This window comes from Sycon ciliatum, chromosome 1, assembly GCF_964019385.1.
Source record: "Sycon ciliatum chromosome 1, ocSycCili1.1, whole genome shotgun sequence".
Classification (NCBI taxonomy): Eukaryota; Metazoa; Porifera; class Calcarea; order Leucosolenida; family Sycettidae; genus Sycon; species Sycon ciliatum.
In genome coordinates, this window is record NC_088643.1 from 92,090,115 (window position 1) to 92,112,615 (window position 22,501).

At 45.9% G+C, this 22,501-nt stretch overlaps 3 protein-coding genes across 4 annotated transcripts in view; all 3 read right to left on the reverse strand.

The window, feature by feature from the left end:
* Positions 1 to 619: 619 nt before the first annotated feature.
* Positions 620 to 9,912, reverse strand: LOC135806489 (hsp90 co-chaperone Cdc37-like). The gene is made up of 13 exons (XM_065320679.1): positions 9,721 to 9,912; positions 8,974 to 9,107; positions 8,082 to 8,127; positions 6,213 to 6,266; positions 5,554 to 5,601; positions 5,069 to 5,119; positions 4,687 to 4,752; positions 4,020 to 4,087; positions 3,458 to 3,548; positions 2,519 to 2,634; positions 2,238 to 2,358; positions 1,732 to 1,800; positions 620 to 1,480 (listed from the first exon to the last, which is right to left on the reverse strand). The coding sequence occupies exons 1-13, from the start codon at positions 9,751 to 9,753 to the stop codon at positions 1,112 to 1,114; spliced, it is 1,266 nt and encodes a 421-aa protein (XP_065176751.1). The 5' UTR covers positions 9,754 to 9,912; the 3' UTR covers positions 620 to 1,111.
* Positions 9,913 to 10,413: 501 nt separating this feature from the next.
* On the reverse strand, positions 10,414 to 13,604 carry LOC135806490 (serine/threonine-protein kinase D1-like). The gene has a single exon (XM_065320680.1). It carries the CDS (start codon positions 13,442 to 13,444, stop codon positions 10,793 to 10,795), a length of 2,652 nt encoding a protein of 883 aa, XP_065176752.1. The 5' UTR covers positions 13,445 to 13,604; the 3' UTR covers positions 10,414 to 10,792.
* Positions 13,605 to 19,274: 5,670 nt separating this feature from the next.
* Positions 19,275 to 22,501, reverse strand: part of LOC135806499 (apoptosis-resistant E3 ubiquitin protein ligase 1-like) — a 30,352-nt gene continuing 27,125 nt past the window's right edge. For both annotated transcript variants that reach the window (XM_065320687.1, XM_065320688.1), the window contains 2 exons: positions 21,915 to 22,090; positions 19,275 to 20,138 (listed from right to left, as the gene is read on the reverse strand). In XM_065320687.1, the coding sequence (XP_065176759.1) occupies positions 20,036 to 20,138; positions 21,915 to 22,090 (279 nt within the window). In that variant the 3' untranslated portion in view covers positions 19,275 to 20,035. The remainder of the gene's footprint in view (positions 20,139 to 21,914; positions 22,091 to 22,501) is intronic.

Sequence of the window (22,501 nt, forward strand, 5' to 3'; positions counted from 1 at the left end):
ATAACCCCCTGAGATTCCCCTCTCCCTCAGAGTCTGCAACTCCTGCATGCAAAGTTGCTCTGACAGAGTTTCACGTTGAGGTCAGCTTTATCATAACCTTTATGATGCAACGCTTCTCTAAAATTCATGTGTTATTTCTGGTGCTGTCACAAGGACACTTTGAGTATCCTGCAAATCACATGTGTCTGCTGGTACAAGTCGGTACAGGATCAGATGGTGATGGATACCCACCACTGGTCCAGGATAGGTCTGAAAACACGCGCACATCGAGCCATAAAAATGACATCAATTGGAATGTCGCCCTACCGTTTAGGAGCTGCATCTGACACCAGTGATGGGATGGCGGCGTTCCACCGAAGCGGAAAGTGGCTCTTGACCCGCCCTGTACGCAGATCTGTAAGTCAAGCGAGTCAAGTTTGCACGCTGCACCATTTCACAGCTCAGTGGTCACAGGTCCTGATTTCACAGCTCAGTGGTCACAGGTCCTGGGCCAAAGCTGCACAGTGCCTGGTGGACTTCATTGAGCAGCTCCGATTATAATTTTACTTCGAAGTAAATTGGAATTCTGTTGGGACAGTACTGATAAGTACTGGAGCTGCACAGACTCTGTAGCGTAGTGTAGGGTACTTACTCTTTATTACATACATAATGATTACTAGACGTGCAGGGCAGCAGCAGCAGCACTCTGATGTAGATCGTGTGGAACCGCAGGTGTGCAGGGCATAGAACTATGTACTGGAAGTAGATGCAAACTCAAACTTTCAATCTTCAAAGTATAACAGCACGAAAATCAGTGTCAAAAACAGAGACGAGAATGGCATGTGATTAGAGAAGCGGCAGCAGCAGCAACAGAAACAGCACAGCAAGTACAACAGTTAGGGGAAACAGTTGGTTTTATGTTAAGTGGCATAAGGTTGACTGAGTCAGGAGAAAGACTATAAATTTCAAAGAACAATGACGGCATCCAAGGTAGTGACTGCTTATTTCTGTTCCTACAATCAGCAAATTTGTTCTCATGCATAACATGTATGATGAAGCGTATGGTTTTATCATTTCATGGTTGAATGTGTGAGGTACAAATGTACAGAAACTATGTTACCTTTCATGGAGATTATGACGAGGCTTCTGTTGCTGCTGTCGCTGCAGCTTCCTCACTGTTGCCCGCTGCCTCGGCAGCAGCTGATGTACCTTCCTCACTGTTGCCAGCCGCCTCGGCAGCTGCTGCACCTCCCTCATTGCCGTCCGACACCGCCGCAGCAGCTGATGCACCGTCTTGGTTCTCATCGCCTTCTGCTGGTCCAACCTCGTCATAGGTCTCCTCTTCTTCCTCACCACCCTCAGCGGCATCACCACCACCAGGAACCCACATTCCTGAGTCAATGCAGCGCTTGAGGTGGTGTGCAGCCTCCTCCTTGGGCAACGAACTCATTGCAACTTGCAAGCCAGCAATATCCTTCTCTTCAAAGCATTTTTGCAGAACCTGAAAACACATGCACAGAAAGAAGTGTCATAGGCTAGCTGGGAACAAAGACTGGAAGGAAGACCAATAAGAGAGAGAGAGAGAGAGAGAGAGAGAGAGAGAGAGAGAGAGAGAGAGAGAGAGAGAGAGAGAGAGAGAGAGAGAGAAACAAACTGCAACTAGTCAAGCAGGTTGTCATGCCAGACATAAACGCTGTGTGTCTTCACCTGGATGAAAACAGGTTCTTCAAAAAGGAAGCAAAACAAACATACCGCAGGAAGGGTTTCAAACACATCCACTGGATCCAAACCACCAGGTCCAAGGCGCTTCTGTCGCTCCTCCTGAACACCAAGCAACAGCATCAGGACATACATACAACAAAAATAAAACAGGCTACAGCCAAAAATGCATGACGGTCATGGGCACATACAGTACAGCACACACAGCCATCTAGCCAGACACATGCACACACATGGATGGAGACTAAGAGAGGAAGGGAGAGAGAGAGAGAGAGCCAAAGGGAAAGAGAGCGAGAAGAGGATAACGGAACTTGCATGACAATACATGCCTCAACAATCTCAGCAGTAGACGCGCAGAGTAGATCCACAGTCAAACCCCAAGCAGCATGTACTTATCAGAAAAGAATGTTTTCTTGTTGGATCACCACAGACACCAATCCATGAACAATAAGAACAAACAAAATACAGTACTCTGAAAATAGCAACGAAAGCCAGAAAAAAAACACTAAGAGCTAGGGGGGGGGGGGGGGGCACTGTACCTCTTCGTGTTCTTTCACAGCTGCCTCCAAGCGTGCCTGGGCACGACCTTCAACTCGCTCAATGAACGAGCGCACCTCATCTTCATATGCTGCCTGGTATTCCTTGTCAGCCACCTTGAATCTGTGAGCGAAAGGGAGATCGCAAGTCGTTTAGTGATAGTAGCAAGGATGCTTACAAGGGCAGGCGTTCAGGATTCCACACCACACGTCCTTGTGGTCTGTAAAGATTCGCAAGAATGTGGTCAACACTATCAGCATTGCACTACCGTAGTAGAACTTACTTGGAATAGAAAGGGCCAGTGCAGCCACGGGGGTCGGCATTGAGGGACTTGGCCAGCTGCAAGATGTACTGAAGTACGATCACTTGACGTGATACTCTCTCCATCAAGGAACGTTTCTGCAGATTAAAAAATGCAAGATAAAAGGGACAATCACCGGAAAGTTTTGTTTTTAAAACGGAAACATAAAGGTTACAAGGCAAACTTCGTGCACAACAGCAACAATCGAGTTCGCACCGCAAAAAAAAAACAAAAAACACACATACCACAACACAATGGATACTGTAGTGTAGGGGTCAAACGGGTGTACCTTTAACTAACGAACGGGTAATTTTCTTAACGGGCGGGTTAACGGGTACCCTTTAGCAGCCATGTTTAAGTTTTTGCGCAATGTTCACATAAATCAAGATTTTAATTAATCTGTTCTCGGGTTGCATTTTGATATCACATTGTGATTCGCAAATCAATTGATGTCTGATAGTCGCAGGAGTAGATCTACTAGGTGCGAAAATGCAACAACAATGCAGACATCCAGCGTGGAGTTGTAAATAATTGACTCCCGCCTGGAATACACGATCCCAGGAGTGTTGCTTCGTACTGACTGGTTCATCAAAATCCAAACGGGTACCGTTTTACTAACGGTACCTGAGATTACCGGTCGGGTACCCGGTACACCCCTTTGACCCCTAATGGATAGATGTTGCAAGAAGCTACTTTGAAGTCCACATATTGACAAAAATGAATACCACATGGAGCTAAACGTGTTCATACAATAGACGTCAGAAGAAGCCACTTCCAAGTACAGTACATGCATTGCACCATCAGTAAATGTACAAAAAAACCCAAGCCGGTCTAAAAAAGGTGCCGCAGGATAAAAGTTGCAAACAATAGAATAGAGTATACAGAACTGCACCAGTAGACATAGTGGACAGTGAAACACACCTCCTCAACACAGAGGTCGACACACCAGATCGACAGGAAGTTTGCGCCGTGATCACAAACAAGATAGTTATGGTCCTTGAGGAAACGCTCACTGTGGAACACAAACAGGAGACACAACCAACAACATTAGAAGTCTCCCCAAAATCCTACAAAGATAAGAACAAGCAATCGTGATGCAAATTAAGAAGACCCTTGCAGTACTAAAGAAATGCCTCCAGGATATCAAGAAAGATGCACAATGTCTGACTCTTTAGCGACGGTGTGTACTTGGATTGAAGTAAATTGCACTCAAACGTTCGTAACTTACCACAATCTTGATGACATTTTCTTTCAATGGAAAGTGAAATGGGTGGCAAATAGGGAATTTGGAGCTCTGTGGTGTTGAGTTTGAGCTCATTTTGTTCTGCTTACGGAGAGCTTTCCATATGAAACACGGCAGATCAGGACTGAAGCTACATGCATGACCCTAGCGAGGCACAACATTTACACATCAAAATACAAGTGATAGAGCTGCATGTTCATATATGGGAGATGCATTGCACTACGTTGAACTGCGGCTGACCTGTCCTCATGGCGACTGAACATGGCAAACTGTTTCATTTCCTTCATGTTCTTCTTGACAAAGTTTGACTGCAAAGAAAGGAGCACCATGTAACACAGACCAACACACATCGCACACAACATTCCTTAAGAACACAGTACAGCTATACCCTTGAAGTGGGCGTCAAACCTGATCAAGGAATGTAGCCGATAAGAAACATTCCAAAAGAATGTTCATTTCGAAGTACACAAGAGAGAGATTGGAAGCGTTGTTACAACTCTGAGTTTCACGTATTACTACGCTCATCAGGCAACTGATGGATCCAAAACGGGCAGCCAGAACATAAGGGGGAGCAAGGTGGGAAATTCTGAGGGGTGTCATAGGCGACGCGTATCATAGCGCAAGAGTCAGGTGCAGGCGTGAAGTTGCCAAGTCTTCAGACTTGGGGCTATGCAGCAGTAGTTCCGGCGTGAATGATATAGAATAGAGCTGGGGACAAATGCCAAATCCACACATGCCATATTTTGAAGTACACGTTTGCTGATGTCGAATACAGCAGTTTGTTTTGTCAATAGGTAGGTATGTTTGCCTAAAGTGGAGATTTCTGCCGACAACCCGTGCTACATTGTATGTGTATGGGCTGAATGAAGAATACCAGAATACCAGGCTGCAAAAGGCAAACACTTACATAGCCATCCACCCAGGCATCTTCACTTTCAGGTTGTGGTGCCGGTTCTGGAGTCTTATTGATCACCTGGGCACCAACAACATGACAAAAGAGAAACGGAAAAGGAACAGCATGAAGTGGACATAACGACAGTGGGACCAAGGTAAGATGGACACCTAGTTAGTAGTCATGTATTAAGTGCTTTCATCCAAGGCGAACCTTTTGGTGTCTCTAATGAATAATGGTAAATAATACAGTAGAATACTGATGTACAGCTGTATAATTACGGTGTAATTGGAAGGTCCTGTAGTAAAACAACTGTGAACACAATTCGGCTGAGCCATGAGGGCTTCAAAAGAGAAACCCGTGTGGATGTGCGTGTGCAGGCCAGCAGCGTACTTACAGACTTCTCAAAGCCAGGTTGGCTGAGAGTATCCACATTCCATGGTGTCAACTACAGAACACACAACACAGAGAAGAACAAGACAGGCAGTGGTAGTAGATATTACAATGTTCATACAACAATCAAGACAGGTAGCTGTGCTACTCTACACCCTAGGGTATGGCGTAAAGCATTGTCTCCATACCCTAAGGCAGAGCGTAGAGCATTGTCTCGATGCCCTAAGGCATGGCGTAAAGCATTGTCTCCATATCCTTAAGGCAGAGCGTAAAGCATTGTCTCCATACCCTAAGGCAGAGCGCAGAGCATTGTCTCGATGCTCTAGGGCATGGCGTAAAGCATTGTCTCTGAACCACTCAAAACCTGGAGAGCTAGAAAAGTAAAAAGAAAGAAGGACCTCTGTCACTGTGGTTTCACATATAAATATACAGAAAGGAGAGGAGAATGAAGTGAAAACAAACTAGAAGTGAACAACAAGTGCAACTTACTCGTTCATCCTTCTTCAGCTTTGAATCTTCACCTTCCAGAGACTCTTTCTGCAAGCAACAAGATTGATACAGGAACAACAAAAACTCATGCTACAGACGTGAAGTCGCATGTTATTTTGAAGTGTAAGCAATTGACAAGTTTCTAAGGCTGCCACAAAATGTGTCATTGCCACAACAACTGTGCGCCAAAGTAATCACTATAATTATGGCAATAAAAAGGATAAACTGTGCACTCATATTCTATACACACATCAAGGCAGCAAAGGTGGGTATGTGTTCCAAGAACGTTTTCTCGTGATGGTCATCAGTCGGAATAACATCACTGCATTGGTACAAGTACAAAGGAAAAATAACAGAGTATATAGAAAGAAAGTGTAAATTGTTGTCTCCACGCAGGTTATACTTGTAAGTTATAACTTATAATCCTTGGTCCGTTTTTCTTCTGTATAAATTAATCCTTTGCTTTCCATCCGAGTCCAATCACCATAATCACCATCTTTCTCTGGAATCATCACACCGCTGGCGTAATGTAATGAAATAACTCATTATTTACAGGCCATTCAAGTGCAAAACTACCTAGTCAAAGCTCCCCCCCCCCCCAGCACACAAACACACACATACACCAGCATGCCCGCATCAATAGCCGCACACAACTATACCTCCTTCTTGAGTGCGACTTTCTTAGCCTTCAGTTCTTTCTTCTTGCCATCTCCCTACACATAGAGTAGAAACATGCAGACACACAGATCCACAACAGTACCATTTAATGAGTAGAGTAAAACCTGCCCTAACCGGAGGCCCTTGGTGCAGCGGAGCAACTATCCTGATACGGCAGGATTCCATTTGATCCAGGGATGCACGTTTGATCCGCAGCACTTTGGTGCAAGGAATTTCGTCCGGTCAATACAGGATTCCGCTTGGTCCAGGGTCCGGCAAACACAGGTGTTACTGAACTGAATACCATTTACACTGTAATGACCTTCCAGCGGGATAGGGGAAGCACTTCCGCACCTCCGTTTACACTGTAATGACCTTCCAGCGGGATAGTGGAAGCAGTTCCGCACCTCCGTTTACACTGTAATGACCTTCCAACGGGATAGTGGAAGCAGTTCCGCACCTCCGTTTACACTGTAATGACCTTCCAGCGGGATAGTGGAAGCAGTTCCGCACCTCTGTTTACACTGTAATGACCTTCCAGCGGGATAATGGAAGCAGTTCCGCACCTTCTTTCCTTGGAAAGCGCTTCGCTGATTTTGTTGGTGTTTTCAGACCTGCTACCTTCGCAGCAACATGCGCCACACATAGCGCATGTTAGGAATTAATTGAGAACACTTTGTTGTTGCCATCGTCAACTTCAGCATTTCGAATTTAGGAGAAATACCAGGACTCTTATACCCGAGCTTGCAGTCTTGATAAATGCCCATGCAAACGATGTGGGCCAGCACGAACACCAGAAAAAAGATACGCGCTCTGGGGCGAAATAGTACGAAGCGCAATGAATTTGTATGGTGCGGAAGAGAGCTCCGAGACCACCACAGCTTCAGTAACAAGTAGACATTGCGCAGGAAGGGTCGCACCAATGTTCGAACACAGAAAACAGCTACCGTATTTTTCCGGTTGTAAGTCGACCTTTTACGGCTTAAAATAGAAGGAGAAAGGGTGGGTGTCGACTTATAACCGGGAACTATCAGTATCTTACAAAAAATGACCTGCACTGCATGCACGAGTGCACCATGTTTACACATGTTTGCCAGTTTATTGGCCTTTTTCAAGGATTGGGACGTTATATCCTCCAATGAGGAATGTTTACATGATTTGTTGAAGTGTTATTAGCAGGAGGTGGTTAGTAGTGCTTCTTTGGGTGAAAACTTTAAAACGCAGAATTGAGACCTCCAGATAGGGGGGTCGACTTACAACCGGTAAAATACGGTATTCCGACAGTCTGACTAAGCGGCGCATGTCACAAACATTGCGATGTGTGAAGCGACAATTTTAATGACGCGGAGGAAACATGCGTTCACACAGGAAATGCAGTTGCATGCCATGCACGTAAAAAATGGGCCACGCGACCAGTTATCCATGGTGAGGCGCGGCGAATTGGAATTTTAGCGCCAAACTAGCTTCACGTACATGTACCGTACGCTTTCGCAGATGGCACACCTACCACTTGTTTCAAAGTTACCTGAAAACAAAACGCAAAAAATCCGCTTTCAAAGTTGCCTTCAAAGCAGCTCCAGGATTGCTTTCAACGTACATGTGATTTTTCACTTTTTGCACATCTTTCTACGGGCACTTCAAAGAACATGACACATGCACGTGGCTTTTGTACCGTGTGTGAAAGCAGCCTAAGAGCAAGGAGAATGAGCAAGAGAAGAAAGAAATGTGTGACCATAGTCGTCGTAAACTGAACACGCAACCTCTCGACTGGTTACACATACTACTGCAAGACATTAGACCCACACATGTGTGCGCAAAGCACGTACACATACACACAACCATGCAGGCAGGCGATGATGATTGATACGTACCGCACTAGCCATTTCCTTGTCAAGTTTCTGCATCTGTTCACGATTCCTGAGCAAGGGACAGTGCAGTGAAAACAGTGGCACGCACACACACACACACACACACACACACACACACACACACACACACACACGCGCGCGCACACACACACACACACACACACACACACACACACACACACTGAGCAACAAAGCAAGACTGCAGGTACAGTCAACCTACCCTTATAACGATATTTGCGTCAGACCAAGAAATGTGTTATACAGTGTATGAAGTGAACCAGTTGCCCTTATAACAATATTACCCTTATACGATTAAAGGGCATGTTCGATTGGTAGGATCCGGATCCACTGGATTCGCACCCTTTCGATTGGTCGAATCCAGATCCGGATCCTTTGGGTTGGGATCCGGTCAACCCACCTCGGGGAGCAGGGCTGACCGGATCCAACGGATTCTGTTTTGCCAAAAATCGTACTCTGTACGTGATACGTGTACCATGGTGTACAAATGACGGGAATAAAAGCAATGATGGACCTTGGTTGATCCAAAAAATCCACTCAATCGATATGGATCCGGATCCAACCAATCGAACATGCCCTAAACTTCATTAGCAACTTCATTAGCAGCGAAAACAAAGTATATAGCCAAAATCAAACAGGCACCAAAATTGTGAGGCACTGTAGAGACGGAATCCGGAGAAAAACTCAAAATTTTAAAAAGAATCGTATCAAATTTTGGGAAGCATTATTTGAAATGGACTTCAGCCACAAAGATGATACAGATCAAGAGTACTGACCTGTCATAGATTTGGAACATTGTTCTTCAGGTTCGCACGTTACAACACATAGAGTGACTCGAACTTATCCACGCAAGTATATTAGCACCACGATCACTTACTTGGCGAGCTTGGCATCCATAGTTGCCCGTTCCGTCTCTTGCTTGTCCATACGGTCCACACGAGCCTGATGTCTCCATCTGAAAAGACTGGGAGTGTCAATGTTGGGATGTGTATCATCTTCATCGTCACTGACCTGCAGCAAAACACAACATGCCAGAGTCCAGCAACACATGATCTCCAACATCTGGTACCCATATCGAATGTAACAAACAAGGCGGAAACGAGGTTCGAACAAACGTTTACCTACTAGTAACAATATTGCCCATCATGCTGCAGTACCACTAGCAGGCCAGATTCATAGAATTGGTTACTATTGTTGTTCAGAGTGAATGGTTCCAGGCACACACACACACACATGCAGACCTGATCTTTGCGACTTGACACCTAATACTTACCTGTGTTTTACACTGGGAATAGTCCCCTGAGTGTGTGCATCACAAGAATAGACCTATTATGTTGCTACAGCATATTCCAATCATTTCTCTGCACGGTCATGTGAACAATCACTAAGTGTACAATGAACTCTGAAGTTTGAGGGAGTTGACATTTACAATGAACCCAAATATTTACCCCAGTAAGGATTACCCCAGTAAGGATTGTTCTGACGCTGGGAAGATGAAGATAGAAGAGCACTGCAGCAGTTTCGCCATAGGGCAGTACACATGTAATAGTAGTGCGGATAATGAGAGACATTCTATTAATTTTGTATAATAATGAAAATAAATACTCTCAGAATGACGACGTACCTCGATGTGGTTCCATTTGCTGTAGTCCACCATTATGACTGCTGGCTCGATAACAAGGAAAGGCAGGGACTAACAATTATATAACATACACAACAAGGTGAAATAAACCTGTATGGCGCTATACTGGTGCTTTCACAAACAGCTGTACGAAATTGGTGATCCACTGGTCACATACACCAGGATATGATTGTTTTTTTCGCTCCTTTTGATTCTCAAATCTTCTGAATCTTTCTTGAGCCATGTCATCATGTTTTTGCAGAGAACCATAATCAAAGATTCACCGATGACGTAAGAGATGGGCGCCGCCGCGCCGACCCTGGCGCGGCGTAACTCAAACACATATCCCGTATACGGTTCTGCTTGATAGCTACCGTAGGTAGTACAGTCTACATATGGGGGCTACGTGGACGATATCCGGATCCCGCTCGACCGTATACGCGCATCGCGTATCATACTCGATCCGTATCCACCGTACCGCGCCGTAGATCTACTCAGTACTACAATCATGTATATTATGTAGTGCATGAAATTTACTTGACCACCAGCAGCATTGTACACTTACACTTGTAATTGCTATGCTATGCTATGGTCGCACAACCTTGCCTCGGCTACAATCATGGGGTTCGACATTCATTTTGTGTGGGCCATGCATCAACTACATGATTGCTCAGTGCCTGGCCATATCCATATATCTAGGGATCAATATTTTTTTCACCAAGAAAAGTACAGTACAGGGCCCAAAGCTCTCTCAAAATAAACCAATATCTTCTCTAAAAACGTATTGATATTTTTGTGGAAGACCCCTAAACTAAAATTATGCACTGAGTATATTTATATAATTACGAATATATCATCAACAATGAAAGAGTAGACTGCAGAAGGGCAGTTCAGATGTACACAAGCGCGCAAAATCAAGAAAGTTTTTGTAGACTGCCATAGAAATCTCCCACAGCCAATGGTTGAAGGTGTTCTATCAGGCATGACAGGGTATTCACTCTATGCATCGGGCATGACAAGGGTATCCACCGCCAATGGTTGAAGGTGTTCTATCAGGCATGACAGGGTATCCGCTCTATGCATCGGGCATGACAAGGGTATCCTCTGGCAACTCTGCACCCTTCTCCGGTGCCTTGGCACTGTCACTGTTGTTCCTCCAGTACTCATCTTCAGACTCATGAGTCATGTAGCGCATGCCCAGGTGATTCTCCAGGAAGCGAAGATCATCGTGCAACTCCTTCTTCGACAGCCATGGGTGGTTGAGAGCCTTGGCAGCAGAGTAGCGCTTGCGTGCCTCAACTGTCAGCAGGCAGTTGATCAGGTTGATGGCATCGTTGCCAATATCCTTCCAGGGCTTGGATGGGTACATGAAGGCGGCGTTCTCAATCTGATCGTTGATGTCCTCATCCTCATTGAAGGGGAAAGTACCACTGAGGGTGACGTAGATGATGACTCCAACAGACCAGAGATCCAGCGACCGATTGTAACCCTTGTTCTTGACCACCTCTGGTGCAAGGTATGCGGGCGTACCGACCATGGTCTTGCGGAACGTCTTTTCACCGATGATGCGAGAGAAGCCAAAATCACACAGCTTGGCCTGCAAGCATCGAGGATCGGCGCCACCGCGGGCAAGCAGCACATTCTCCGGCTTGAGATCACAATGGGCAATCATCTTGCTGTGAAGATGCTGCAGCGCGTAGACGATCTGCGCTACGAGGAAACGCGTCTGTCGCTCCTCCAGGCGACCCTTGGGACTGCTGAGCACAGTCTCCAACATGTCCGAGTCCATCTTCTCCATGACGATGAAGATACGATCTGGTGTCTCGAACATGTTCTCAAGATGCACTACACCTGGATACTTGACTGACTGAAGGATCTCGACTTCATTCTTCAGTGCTGCTTCATGCTTGGAGCTGAAGCGACGCTTATCAATGACTTTGATAGCAATGCAATAGCCCTTCTTTCGGTGAACACCAGCGTAGACAACACCGAACTGACCAGAGCCAAGTACTTCATCGGGGAACACCTGGTACACACTGGAGATGTCCTTCTTGCGGTCATCAGGGCCAGACGGCATGGACTTGATCTCACGACCGCTGACTGGATGCATGGCATTCAGTAGGGTCTCTCTCCATGACTCCGTGGCTCGTTGGGTCAAGGAAACCTTGAGGGCCTGCGAAAACGATGCCTGGCTCTTATTGGAAAACACCTCAGTAGGCGGGTTAGAAGCCATCTTGAAGATGGAGCACTCCTCGGGAGTTGAGACGCGCTCTCCGATGTAGAAGACACATTTGTTGTCTCCTCTCTGGATCTCGACTTCAAAGACATGATGATTTAGCTTCACCTCCGTGGCATTGCAGATACCCATGAAGGAGGATAGCGCAATAGATTCCAGCTTGGGAGAGGCTCGAGCACGATCTGTTTCGCAGATGTATAAACACCGCGTGGATAGAGACCAGAAGCGAAGCTGACGCTGTGGGTTTTCCGATGTACAGTACAGCACCCAGCCGGAGAGAAGATGCTCAGGATCAGTACGGCGACTCTTGCGCTGTGACATGAAGATACGCTGTAGCGGGATATTCTCACTGGGAAGCTCTGCTGCTTCCGTCATTGTGTCAGCATCTGCTGTGTCGTCGGGGACATCAATATCACCGTCTTCAGATGTTATGTCGCCGCCTGTAGAGCCTGTTTCCAGTAGACGCTCAGCACTCTTCTTGTGCATAACCTCTTGCAGGATTTCGGAGGAGCAGGAGTCGGCAATGAACTTGAGACATCCGCGGTGAACATTGGTCTTGCAGTCCTTACACTGCAGGCCCTGTCTGAAGAGACCAACCAACATCTTCTTACAGTAGCGGCACACTGTCGGCTTCTTGAACGAGTGAACGGCAAAACGATGCGGCACAGTTGGCCGAGAGTCAGGCATTTCCAGCAGTGCGCGGTCAATCCAGGCTGGTCTACCTAGGGACACAGAACGACTTCTACTGAGCTCCTCACTGGTCTCCTCGGACATTGTGCGGCGACTGTTCGGCGAAACACTTTCAGATGCTCGCCTGTTGCTTGTTGGCGTATTAGAGCCACGCCGTTGTTGTCCTCCATACTCTGATGCACAAGACGATGGGCGTCTTTGTTGCCTAGGATCAACACCAGCAGCCGGTGCTGTGCCTGGTTCAGCTTCCTTGTCAGGCTGGCCACTGCAATTGTTGGGCACATTGTGAGCACAGCGTTTATGAAAGTTGTAGTGGCAATCAATACACTGAAATCCTTGCCGTACTAAACCAAACAGCATCTGACCACAGTAGTCGCAGAAAGTTGGCGCTTTGTACGAATGTACATGAAGGGTATGCGACTTGAGCTTATCTGTGGCCTCGCGAGCATCTTCGCTCAGGACAACCACAACGGCCACCTCCACAACTTCCTGGATTTGGTCGAAGTTGCGCAAACGGGTCAAGCTCTCTGGATCGCCGTCCAGTCCTCGTGCGAAAAGCAGGATGTTGGGAGCCAGGTTGACATATGCATGGTTCGGGAAAAAGTGGTTCAGAAATACGCAAGCTTGCTCGGTCAGAACACCCAAGGAAGTGTCGAACTTGGATACCAAGCGCCTTTCCGAAAAAAGCCCGGATTGAAATTTCACTATTATCGTGTCTGCGTCAAGATCAAGGCTCTCTATACCCGAAACGTCGTCCGAGTTTTCGGGCTCAACCAGCTCTACCCTCGGCGGCTGATCCATTTTGGCTGCACTTATGGCCAAGCCAGTGGCCTTTAGTGAACACACCTAGCCGATTACCACCATTGACAACAAATCTCTCCAACGTCCTCTCTCTTGCACTGCACAAACTTCACTACTGGACCGCGTTCTACACAGACTACAGCTGTCCTGCAAGTGGCTGTTCTATTTTCACAAGACTGTACGCCCAAGACCATGTGTGTCCGTTGCAGACACCGAATATGGCTCGGGGGTTGATTTGGCGCTTTTTTTTGCGAAATCGGCTTCGATTGTACTCATCTTTTGCGCTGCTTGCATACAACTACTTCACTCAGTCAGTGCGTGTACATGTACCTGTTGAAGCAAGCTGCAAGGCAAAGAACTGTTTTCCTGTTCCTTCCCTGACAAGTTTTCGTTTGTAGAGGATTGGCTCGATAGGCTCCCACAGACTAGTTGTGTGTGGAACTTGAAGATGGTGATATGATGAGCTGGTTGGTTTTCTGGAGGTGCCTATGGATGGATGTGAGCCCACTATTTTGTCATTGAGAAACATCCCTACCGAGCTATAAAATTACTTGTACATCATGTACTAATTATGTAGATACACTGTACATACCGGTAGTTGTCGCTTGGTAGGGATACTTCTACTAGTACTACTAGTCTAGGGTCGTAGGGATGTTGCTGTATCATGTCAGTAGTCTGGTACTAGTCGCGGCGATCAGTACGATGGTGTTTATTGTTGCTGTCATGACGTCAGTTATTTTTTAATATAAATAATTAATTTTTACCAGGGAGCCCTACACATGGCCATAGCCGCATACAACCATACTCCCAAGTGTGCATAAACAAGAGTACTAGTATAACTGTGGTTAGGGGTCAGTGCACAGCGCGCTGCCTTCATTACGTAACTTGCCTTCATCCCGCTCTAAACGCATGCATTCAAACTCACAATTTCTCGTACGAGCCCATCCGCTTTTGCTCAATTCGTTCCAGTACCTACCTGATCTCTAAATTTTGGCGCGTGAACTCCAGTTCCGTACGAAAGTCCATTTCAAACCGGAGGGAAAGTGCGGTGTTTGATTTTCCGCAGTGTGCGGACTGCAGCTGAATAAACTGTACCTGTCCTTGCATGTATTATGTTGAGCAGGGAACAGTCATGTACTCGTGCAACACCGGTATTGTACTACTCCCTGGTTTTGAGGCTGTGTTTCCATGACGGGTTTGAACCCGGGTCGAGTCTCAACCCTGCCATGAACACATACAGTAGAGTTGCGCATCCAAGAACGTAGTTTCCAAGGAGTTAGCCAGGGGTGTTCTTATTTTTCACTTTCAGTAATCTGGCTGCGTTCTTATAGCACGTCACAGAACCAGTCCGCACTGGATCATATGCATCCCAAAAGCTGCCAGAAAACCAACACCGGCATTCTTAACATCAGGCTGTGGCGTTCTTAGCATTTCAGGCTGGACGTTCTTCGGCTCCACGTTCTTCGGCACGCAACTACGATTTCAACCCAGGGGAGGGTTGAAATCGAGAAATCGTACTACCGTATTTCTGTGCTTATTTCGCGCCAGGTTTGACACTGTACTGTCCCTGGGGAAAATTGTGGGGAATTTGTGACCATTTTTTGGTGAACTTGTATGTAGATTTGCCAATCAGCGGGTTTGCCTGCCAGAAAACTGCCTATTTTTCATAAAAGAAGAGGGCTGACAGAGTGAAAAGGAAACTTACACCATGAAATGCATACACTTCAGTCCTCAAATAATGTGCCTGCTACATGTACATTTAATAATTATACAGACTTCGGAGAGAGAAGACCTCCACCATGTGATGCAGGGACAGTCTTTCAATGTTTTCATACATAAAAACTTCGAAAATTGCAGATTTATAAAATCATCAAAACCGCGGAAAAGTTGCATCCGCAAAATCGCGATTTTCCCTGCAACAGGCTGTACTGCACAGGCAAATTTTGCGAACGCAGTCACGTGACCGACCATACAGGACTCTAGAAGTGGACTTTTGTCGGCATATCAGTAATTGACCCAGGTAAACTTTCTCCATTTACTAAGGGCATGATCGATTGGGCGAATCCCGATCAAGTGTGCTCCGAGTGAGCGTGAGCGTTTGGCCGCCCGGATTAGGCATGGGCGGGTAATGCTAGCATTATGGCTGGCATTATAACACCATTTTGCATGCAAAATTGGCGTTACAAGCATAATAGCCGGTCGACAACGGTGTCATGCATGAAGCTGGCTAGGTCCAGTTCCGAAAATCGTGCATCTGAACCCTTCCGGCTTCGTCCGGAGACTTGATGTTGCAAACCAACCTTCTCAATGGATTGTCAGTGGAAGCTTCCTCACTGCTGTTTAAGTTTTTTTCTTCTGCGCTTTGGCCTTGATCCAACTTTTCAAACTGGCATTATGGAGTAGTGTGAGCATTATAAGTGGCATTATATCCTCATATTATGAGCATTGCCTTAAGCATTATCGCAGCAAATAACTAGCATTACCCGCCCATAGCCCTTGGCGGATTATGCCGGCATAATATTTGGCATAATCTTGGGATTTCGTCAAAAAATTATGCTCCGGCATAATATACGGATTCCAACGTGTAAGGTCGGCATAATCTTTCGGTTTTAGACAAAAATTATGCTAGGGGGCATAATACAGCTTTGTCAGAAAGCCTGCGGATGTTTTTTTTTTGAATATCCCAGTTTACGACTCCTTGTCATAGCAGCTTGGCGGATTACTATGATGCCGGCATAATATTTGGCATAATCTTGGGATTTCGTCTAAAAATTATGCTCCGGCATAATATACGGATTCCAACGTGTAAGGTCGGCAAAATCTTTCGGTTTAGACAAAAATTATGCTCAGGGCATGGCCATGTGTGTATGCGTGGTTTCTCAATCCTCTATGTACAGCGTGAATACATAGTGGAACCGAGCATAATTCAGCATAATTCAGCATATTTGTTGGCATAATTATGGCATAATCAAAAGCATAATTTGACGATTGGCCGAGCATAGTCCGCCAATGGCTACCCGCCCATGCCTAGCCTGGATAAGCAAGGTGTGAGTGCACCATCGGGTGTGGCTGGAGTGGAATTGGACTGACGTTTTTTGACAGCTTTCACAGAATCTTTGTACAATATGCGTACATTTTGCGTACTACACCCTTGCCTTGTTCGATTGGGCCAGCATTGCTCGGACCACACTGCCTGCTCAATCCAGATTCGCCAATCGACGACACCCCTAAACACCCACCTATTTTTTTCCACCGTACGTACAGACTCCCCCCCCCCCCCCCGTTTGAAAATTCTCATGTACATGTACATGTAAATGCAGCCTCAGTACGTACGAGTACATGTAGTAGCTTCATGAACATGCGGAAAAGTGTACATTTCCATGAGTATAATGTATGGTCAAAGTTGTAGATGCACATGAGAATGTACACTACATTGTAAAGTTGTACACATGACAGAAAACCGTTGCTTATTAGGGGGTGATTATTACCTTATTAGGGGGTGATTATTACCTTATTACAGTACCTATATGCAGCTCCAGCCAGGCTGGTCGACAGGTCGGCCAGCCCACCTGCAACCGGGATCTCGAACTTGTACACAAATCCACACATAACCTTTTATGCGTTTACCGTAAAGTACCGTTGATCCGCCCCCTGTCCATTTTCTACTTGTGAAGTGACTTCGGCGTATACAACGAAATGCGATGTTGAACCGACGCATGCACTGCTGTACACAATACTTGCAGGATGAAAATGTGCACAATCCAGCACATCGAGTCTGGACTTCCACGTTGCTGTACATCGTACTGCACTTGACAGTCTGAGTTGAGTTGATCCCCGCCCCCTGCCGAAAACCCAGCAGGGAAGCGACATGGTGTGTCTGTGGGGGGGGGGGGGGGGACTGGGGGAGGCAGATCAACGGTATTTTACGGTACATGTCAAGCGGGCTGGCCCGGCAAGCCAGGATCCCGCCCCAAGGCACCCGGATCTCGGCTAGGCGGGCCAGAAAAAGCACATACATGTATAAACAGACTAGCCCGGGCCAGTAAACAGTGAAAATGTGCATAAAATCAAGGAATTTGTTTGTTTTCCACCATATCAAACCACACTCACACCTTGCTTATCCAGACGGTCCGGGACCAGCCACTACCCATACGGCATAACTTTCAATGCCTGGCAATTGGAGTCATATACATTTCAGTGGGGAAGGGCCCGAGATCTGCCATATGGTTTGATTATTTCCACAAAATAATATGGCAAAAGATTCTGAGGGACACCTCGCGTAGCTTCATTTAATTAACGAATAATGGCAAAACCGTCGGTCATTGTCGTGCAATGATTATGTTATCGCATGAGGTGATTGTTTAGGGGCCGTCCGGGGTTACCAATAGCTTTTGCAAAACGAAAAGCTTTAGTATTTTTCAGCACCCACCCACCCACCTACCTTTTCTGCAGGTAAAACGAATTCCAATAAAATATTGATGTCAATTTTCGACACCCAGAAGTAACTGGGAATTCTCCATCTGCATTCACTGATAATTATTTTCAAAACGAAACTCCTTCAAACCCACCCACCGCAAACGAAACCTTTTCGTTTTGAAATACTATTGGTAACCTTGGACGGCCCCTTAGTAACTGGTGGTGTTAGTGGACATTATACCGCAACTTGTAGTGCCTTGGTCCTTTTTCTTTTCTATAATATTTATCCTTGGCTCTCCACCCGTCCATTCTTGCACACCTAAATGGCAAAAGGGTTGAAATATTTCCACTCAAACTAACCCACAGGGTGCATGTAACCAAGAGTACCTGTGCTCTTGATGTAACCAAGAGTACATAACCCCCTAATCCGGCACTTGTTTATCCACCACCCTTGCAAACCAGCACACTTTCTGGCAAAACGGATTTTTTTCAGTTCATTTTCTACGCTTTAATCCGGCACTTGAATTCCGCCTCCAGCAGCGATTTTCTGCAACAAATCACTCAAACTGTACATAATTCGATTTTCTAATCCAGCAGTTGTACATCACATACTGTCAGGGACCATTGTAACATACACTTGGGAATATCCTATGCTAGTGCATAAGATATTCCCAAGTGTATGTTATAGACATGCATTCCACAAAGTACTTGGTTTGACACAGAAAATCCCTACGTTTTGACGTACGACACAAACATGTATGATAACATGTGGGCCGGGTTGGAGGGCAGGATTTGATAATCCAGCACCCTTGTTTATCCAGCAGAAAATGCCGTTGCAAAAGGTGCCGGATTAGAGAGGGACGACTGTACTAGTATTCGATTATAAAACCAGTCTCAGTTATAAAGCCATGGGCTTCAAAAATGAAATGAGGTTTGAACTTTGAAGTACGTTTTGCAAAATGAAGGAATAAGCACTAGGCCAACAAAAATACAGCCCAGCAGGCAAGGTGAACAAGTGGATTTAGATTGAAATTTCTGTGTGGACTTTGACTTTTATGACATGGCGGAGTGGATGAGTAATTTTGCATCTAAAAATATCTAGGAAAGTAGCGGTGTTTCGAATATAAGGGCATGGCTCTAAAGGCGCTGACATACGGTATCAATATTGGCAACATAAACAACCTGCCTGTCAAACCTCATCTACAGTAGACTACAGTCACCAACACCTGCTCTGCGAGAAAATACCGTTATCAGCATGCAGCATCCGTGCACAACGACAGCTCCTGTCACATTCTGCTTGGGTCATACCGGTGATGGGTGGACACTGGCAAGAAGACATCCAATGCATGCTCCCCCCCCCCCCACACACACACACACACTCATATTCATGTTGTCAGCAGTGCGAAAGAGTACGTAAGTCCTTGCATTATATTTGGAATCCTGCCAAACACTGAAGGGATGAGAGATGAGAAATAATATTATGCACACTGCATAGTTATATTGGATTGATAGCATCTGTTCCGGACAGATCATACATAATAAAAGAATACACAAGCTTCATAAGCAGATGAAATAAGACATGTCACATGCAGACCAGGTCACGCTGGTTTCATAACTAACTGATATACACGTAGATCGTTTCGTTAGCATCCAACACAACAAATGAGTAACACAAATATGCTAGCAACCAAAGATATGTACACCTAATGAAATGGGTAAATGTTTGGCTGACTGCAGACAGCCACTATTTCCTGTGTTGCTCGCCAATGGCAACGACATGGTCAAAATAATACTCGTAAGTTGCAAGGATTCCAGCCCCAGTCAGCGATAATGCAAATAAAGCAGCAAAACGAATTTTTTTATAGCTACAAAGCAATGGTCCTTGCTCTAGTCTGGGATTGAAAAGGCGAGTACACTGCCCAGCAGTTGATACAGCAGCAGCAACATTGTACAGGTTGAAATTTGGTGATAAGGAAAGCCAGCCATTATCATACGTTTTCTACACCACTTGAACAACGGCAGCACATGTACAATACATACTGGTTCGGAGTAAAAAACAAAAAAACAAACAAACAAAAAACAGTACATGTACGCAACGGCGTGGTGTGGTGGTTGATAATAACATGTACATGTAGTAAATACCACGAGATAGACTCACTGCACCGCTCTTCCGATCTAGATCAAACCGAAGCCCTCGGAACCTTCATTGATGGCAATGGCCAGTGCTCTTTGAAGATCCTCACAGCTGCTGTAGTCCGGTAAACACAGTTGGTTAAAGCTGCAGAGAAAAGTCACACAGTGTTCTCGCTTAAAATAATCTTTCACTGGAGTGGGGGACTGGGCGGCTGGACACATCCATTCCAAAATACACGGCAATTCTGAACCAGCTGCATATGAACAAAGCTGGTTCAGACGTGCAGTGTTTTTAGGGATCGGCATGTCCACCTGACCCGTATTATTCTATAGTTAAAAGCAGAACACAGTGCAAGACTGCAGGGTGGATCATGGCTACCATTACAGGTGGGATCCTGATAATTCGAATATGGCTTAATTAGAACATATTGCTCGAGCTGGGTATGTCCGTGTGGGATTTGTGCTGATAATTCGAAGAAAGGGTTGGTTCACATATACTTCGAAGTAGCCGGTACGCGCCGGGAGTCATCAGCAGAGGGCCTCTTGCAACCTCTCCCGGCGCATTGCGATGATGTGAACCAGTGTAGGCATGGGCGGGTAATGCTAGTTATTTGCTGCGACAATGCTAAAGGCAATGCTCATCATATGAGGATATAGCACCACTTATAATGCTCACACTACTCCATAATGCCAGTTTGAAAGTTGGAAAAGTCGATTTAAGAAGGCCGTCTTGGATCAAGGCCAAAGCGTAGAAGAAAAAACTTAAACAGCAGTGAGCATGTTGTCTGAAACAATCAACTGAGAAGGTTGATTGGTTTGTGAACCGTTCGCGCGCCGGTGCCGGGACCCAGACTTTGTCAAAATTTCAAGCCAAGACTCGTCCAAAATGGACCAACATTTCCCTAAATGGAAGCTGAGGTTCGTTCGCGGATGGTCTGCTTGGCTGTTGTGCAATTATGACGCAAATACAATTGAAACAAATAAAAATACGAAGGATACATTCGCAAGTTCTTGTGACTTCGTCAACGTTTGCATGCATAATTTCGACACCACCGCTTACTAGACTGCAATAAAAGGTGTAGACGTAGTTTCGTAATCTCCAGTAAAAGGCAGCACCGAGTGGCCATCACCGAAAAGGCCTTGAATTAGTGAAGAAACAAAGAATTCAAGCTCCAATTGGCAATCCTGTCGTAGCATTCGGGCACATTCTGTACTACTTTGTAGTAGATTTGGTATTACAGCACTACTTGAACCGTATGCGGGACGGACCGGGAGCTGGCTCACTGCCGGTGCTCCCCGGCGCCAATTTGGCTTATGTGAACCAACCCTTAGCAAAGCATAGTTAGAAGTTCACTTTATTTTCATCAAATCAGTTTGGTTTGCAAGCGCAGGCAGTTCAGTGTCCACTAAATCTGTGTCTAAAGTGCATAGTGCAACTCTGGGTGTCAATGCGAGCATTTTGACATACTTCAAAAAGAAGTACATAATGTGTTGTGGGCACATGTTTGGATAATTAGAAGCTTTTTCCCTGGCATTTCGGGGTTCGAATTATGAGGATTCCACCTGCACTATCAGGTCTCGACAGCGGTTCAGCATGCAGCCAGGCCAGAGTTACTGCACTGGTACCACCGGTATATCAATAACGGGCTTTGTGGTGGTAGGGTGTGAGAAAGGATGTACATGCCTGTATACGTATGATCTAGCAAAGCTCTGAATACTCGGAATAGGCATGTACCTGTACTTAGAGAAACCCCCAATAACAGCCATGGAGTTTGCGAATCCTTTACAAAAAAAGTCGCGTTATTGAAGAATAACCCCATGCTTATACAAAGAAGTCATGTTGTAGAAAAAAACGCCTCATGCCTATCCAGCGGGTACCTATGTATAGCAGTACTGTATAACCATGCCAGTGATAACATACCATGTATGAGATGTGGGTAGAGAGCCATGAACTGGCGCAGGTGAGATCTGAAACTGAGGCTTTAGTTCAGAGAAGCCATCAGGCGGCAGCTGGGATGAACCAGTGGTGAACTGCACGAGGCGAGCTAGCTCTTCTTGCGTGAAGCTAGATACGACTACCCAGAACCAGGGAATGACCTATGGCATGCAGGAATACACACACACACACACACACACACACACACACACACACACACACACACACACACATACCGTAAAGTACCGTTGATCCGCCCCCTCTCTAATTCCCAAGATCAAGCCTGGCCAGAAGGGCGTTGGTTTGCCCTTTTCTACTTGAGAGTCAAAACAGTCCTGTTCATGCTCCACCATGTTATGAACTGCTATGTTAGGTGCCTTATGACTCTTGTTTCACAATGTATGTTGCTATGCATGCTGTGTACACGCTCACCCATGCGCGCGCCTCTGGTTTATGTGTACACCTTTCTCATGTCGTGCATGTGTCTAGCCACGTACAGTTCACTTCTTGCTTTAGGCCCGATTAGGGCTAGCCACTGTCTGGTCGCAGTGACCTTGCTTAGCTGTGCTGCA

Excerpts from the sequence above, each read along its gene's own strand:
- LOC135806489 (XM_065320679.1), bottom strand. The coding sequence starts at position 9,753 with ATGGTGGACTACAGCAAATGGAACCACATCGAG. Across the intron at positions 2,635-3,457 it reads TCGACCTCTGTGTTGAGGAG|AAACGTTCCTTGATGGAGAG; the intron begins GTGTGTTTCACT and ends TTTAATCTGCAG. Across the intron at positions 1,801-2,237 it reads CTGTGAAAGAACACGAAGAG|GAGGAGCGACAGAAGCGCCT; the intron begins GTACAGTGCCCC and ends CTTGGTGTTCAG.
- LOC135806490 (XM_065320680.1), bottom strand. The coding sequence starts at position 13,444 with ATGGATCAGCCGCCGAGGGTAGAGCTGGTTGAGCCCGAAAACTCGGAC.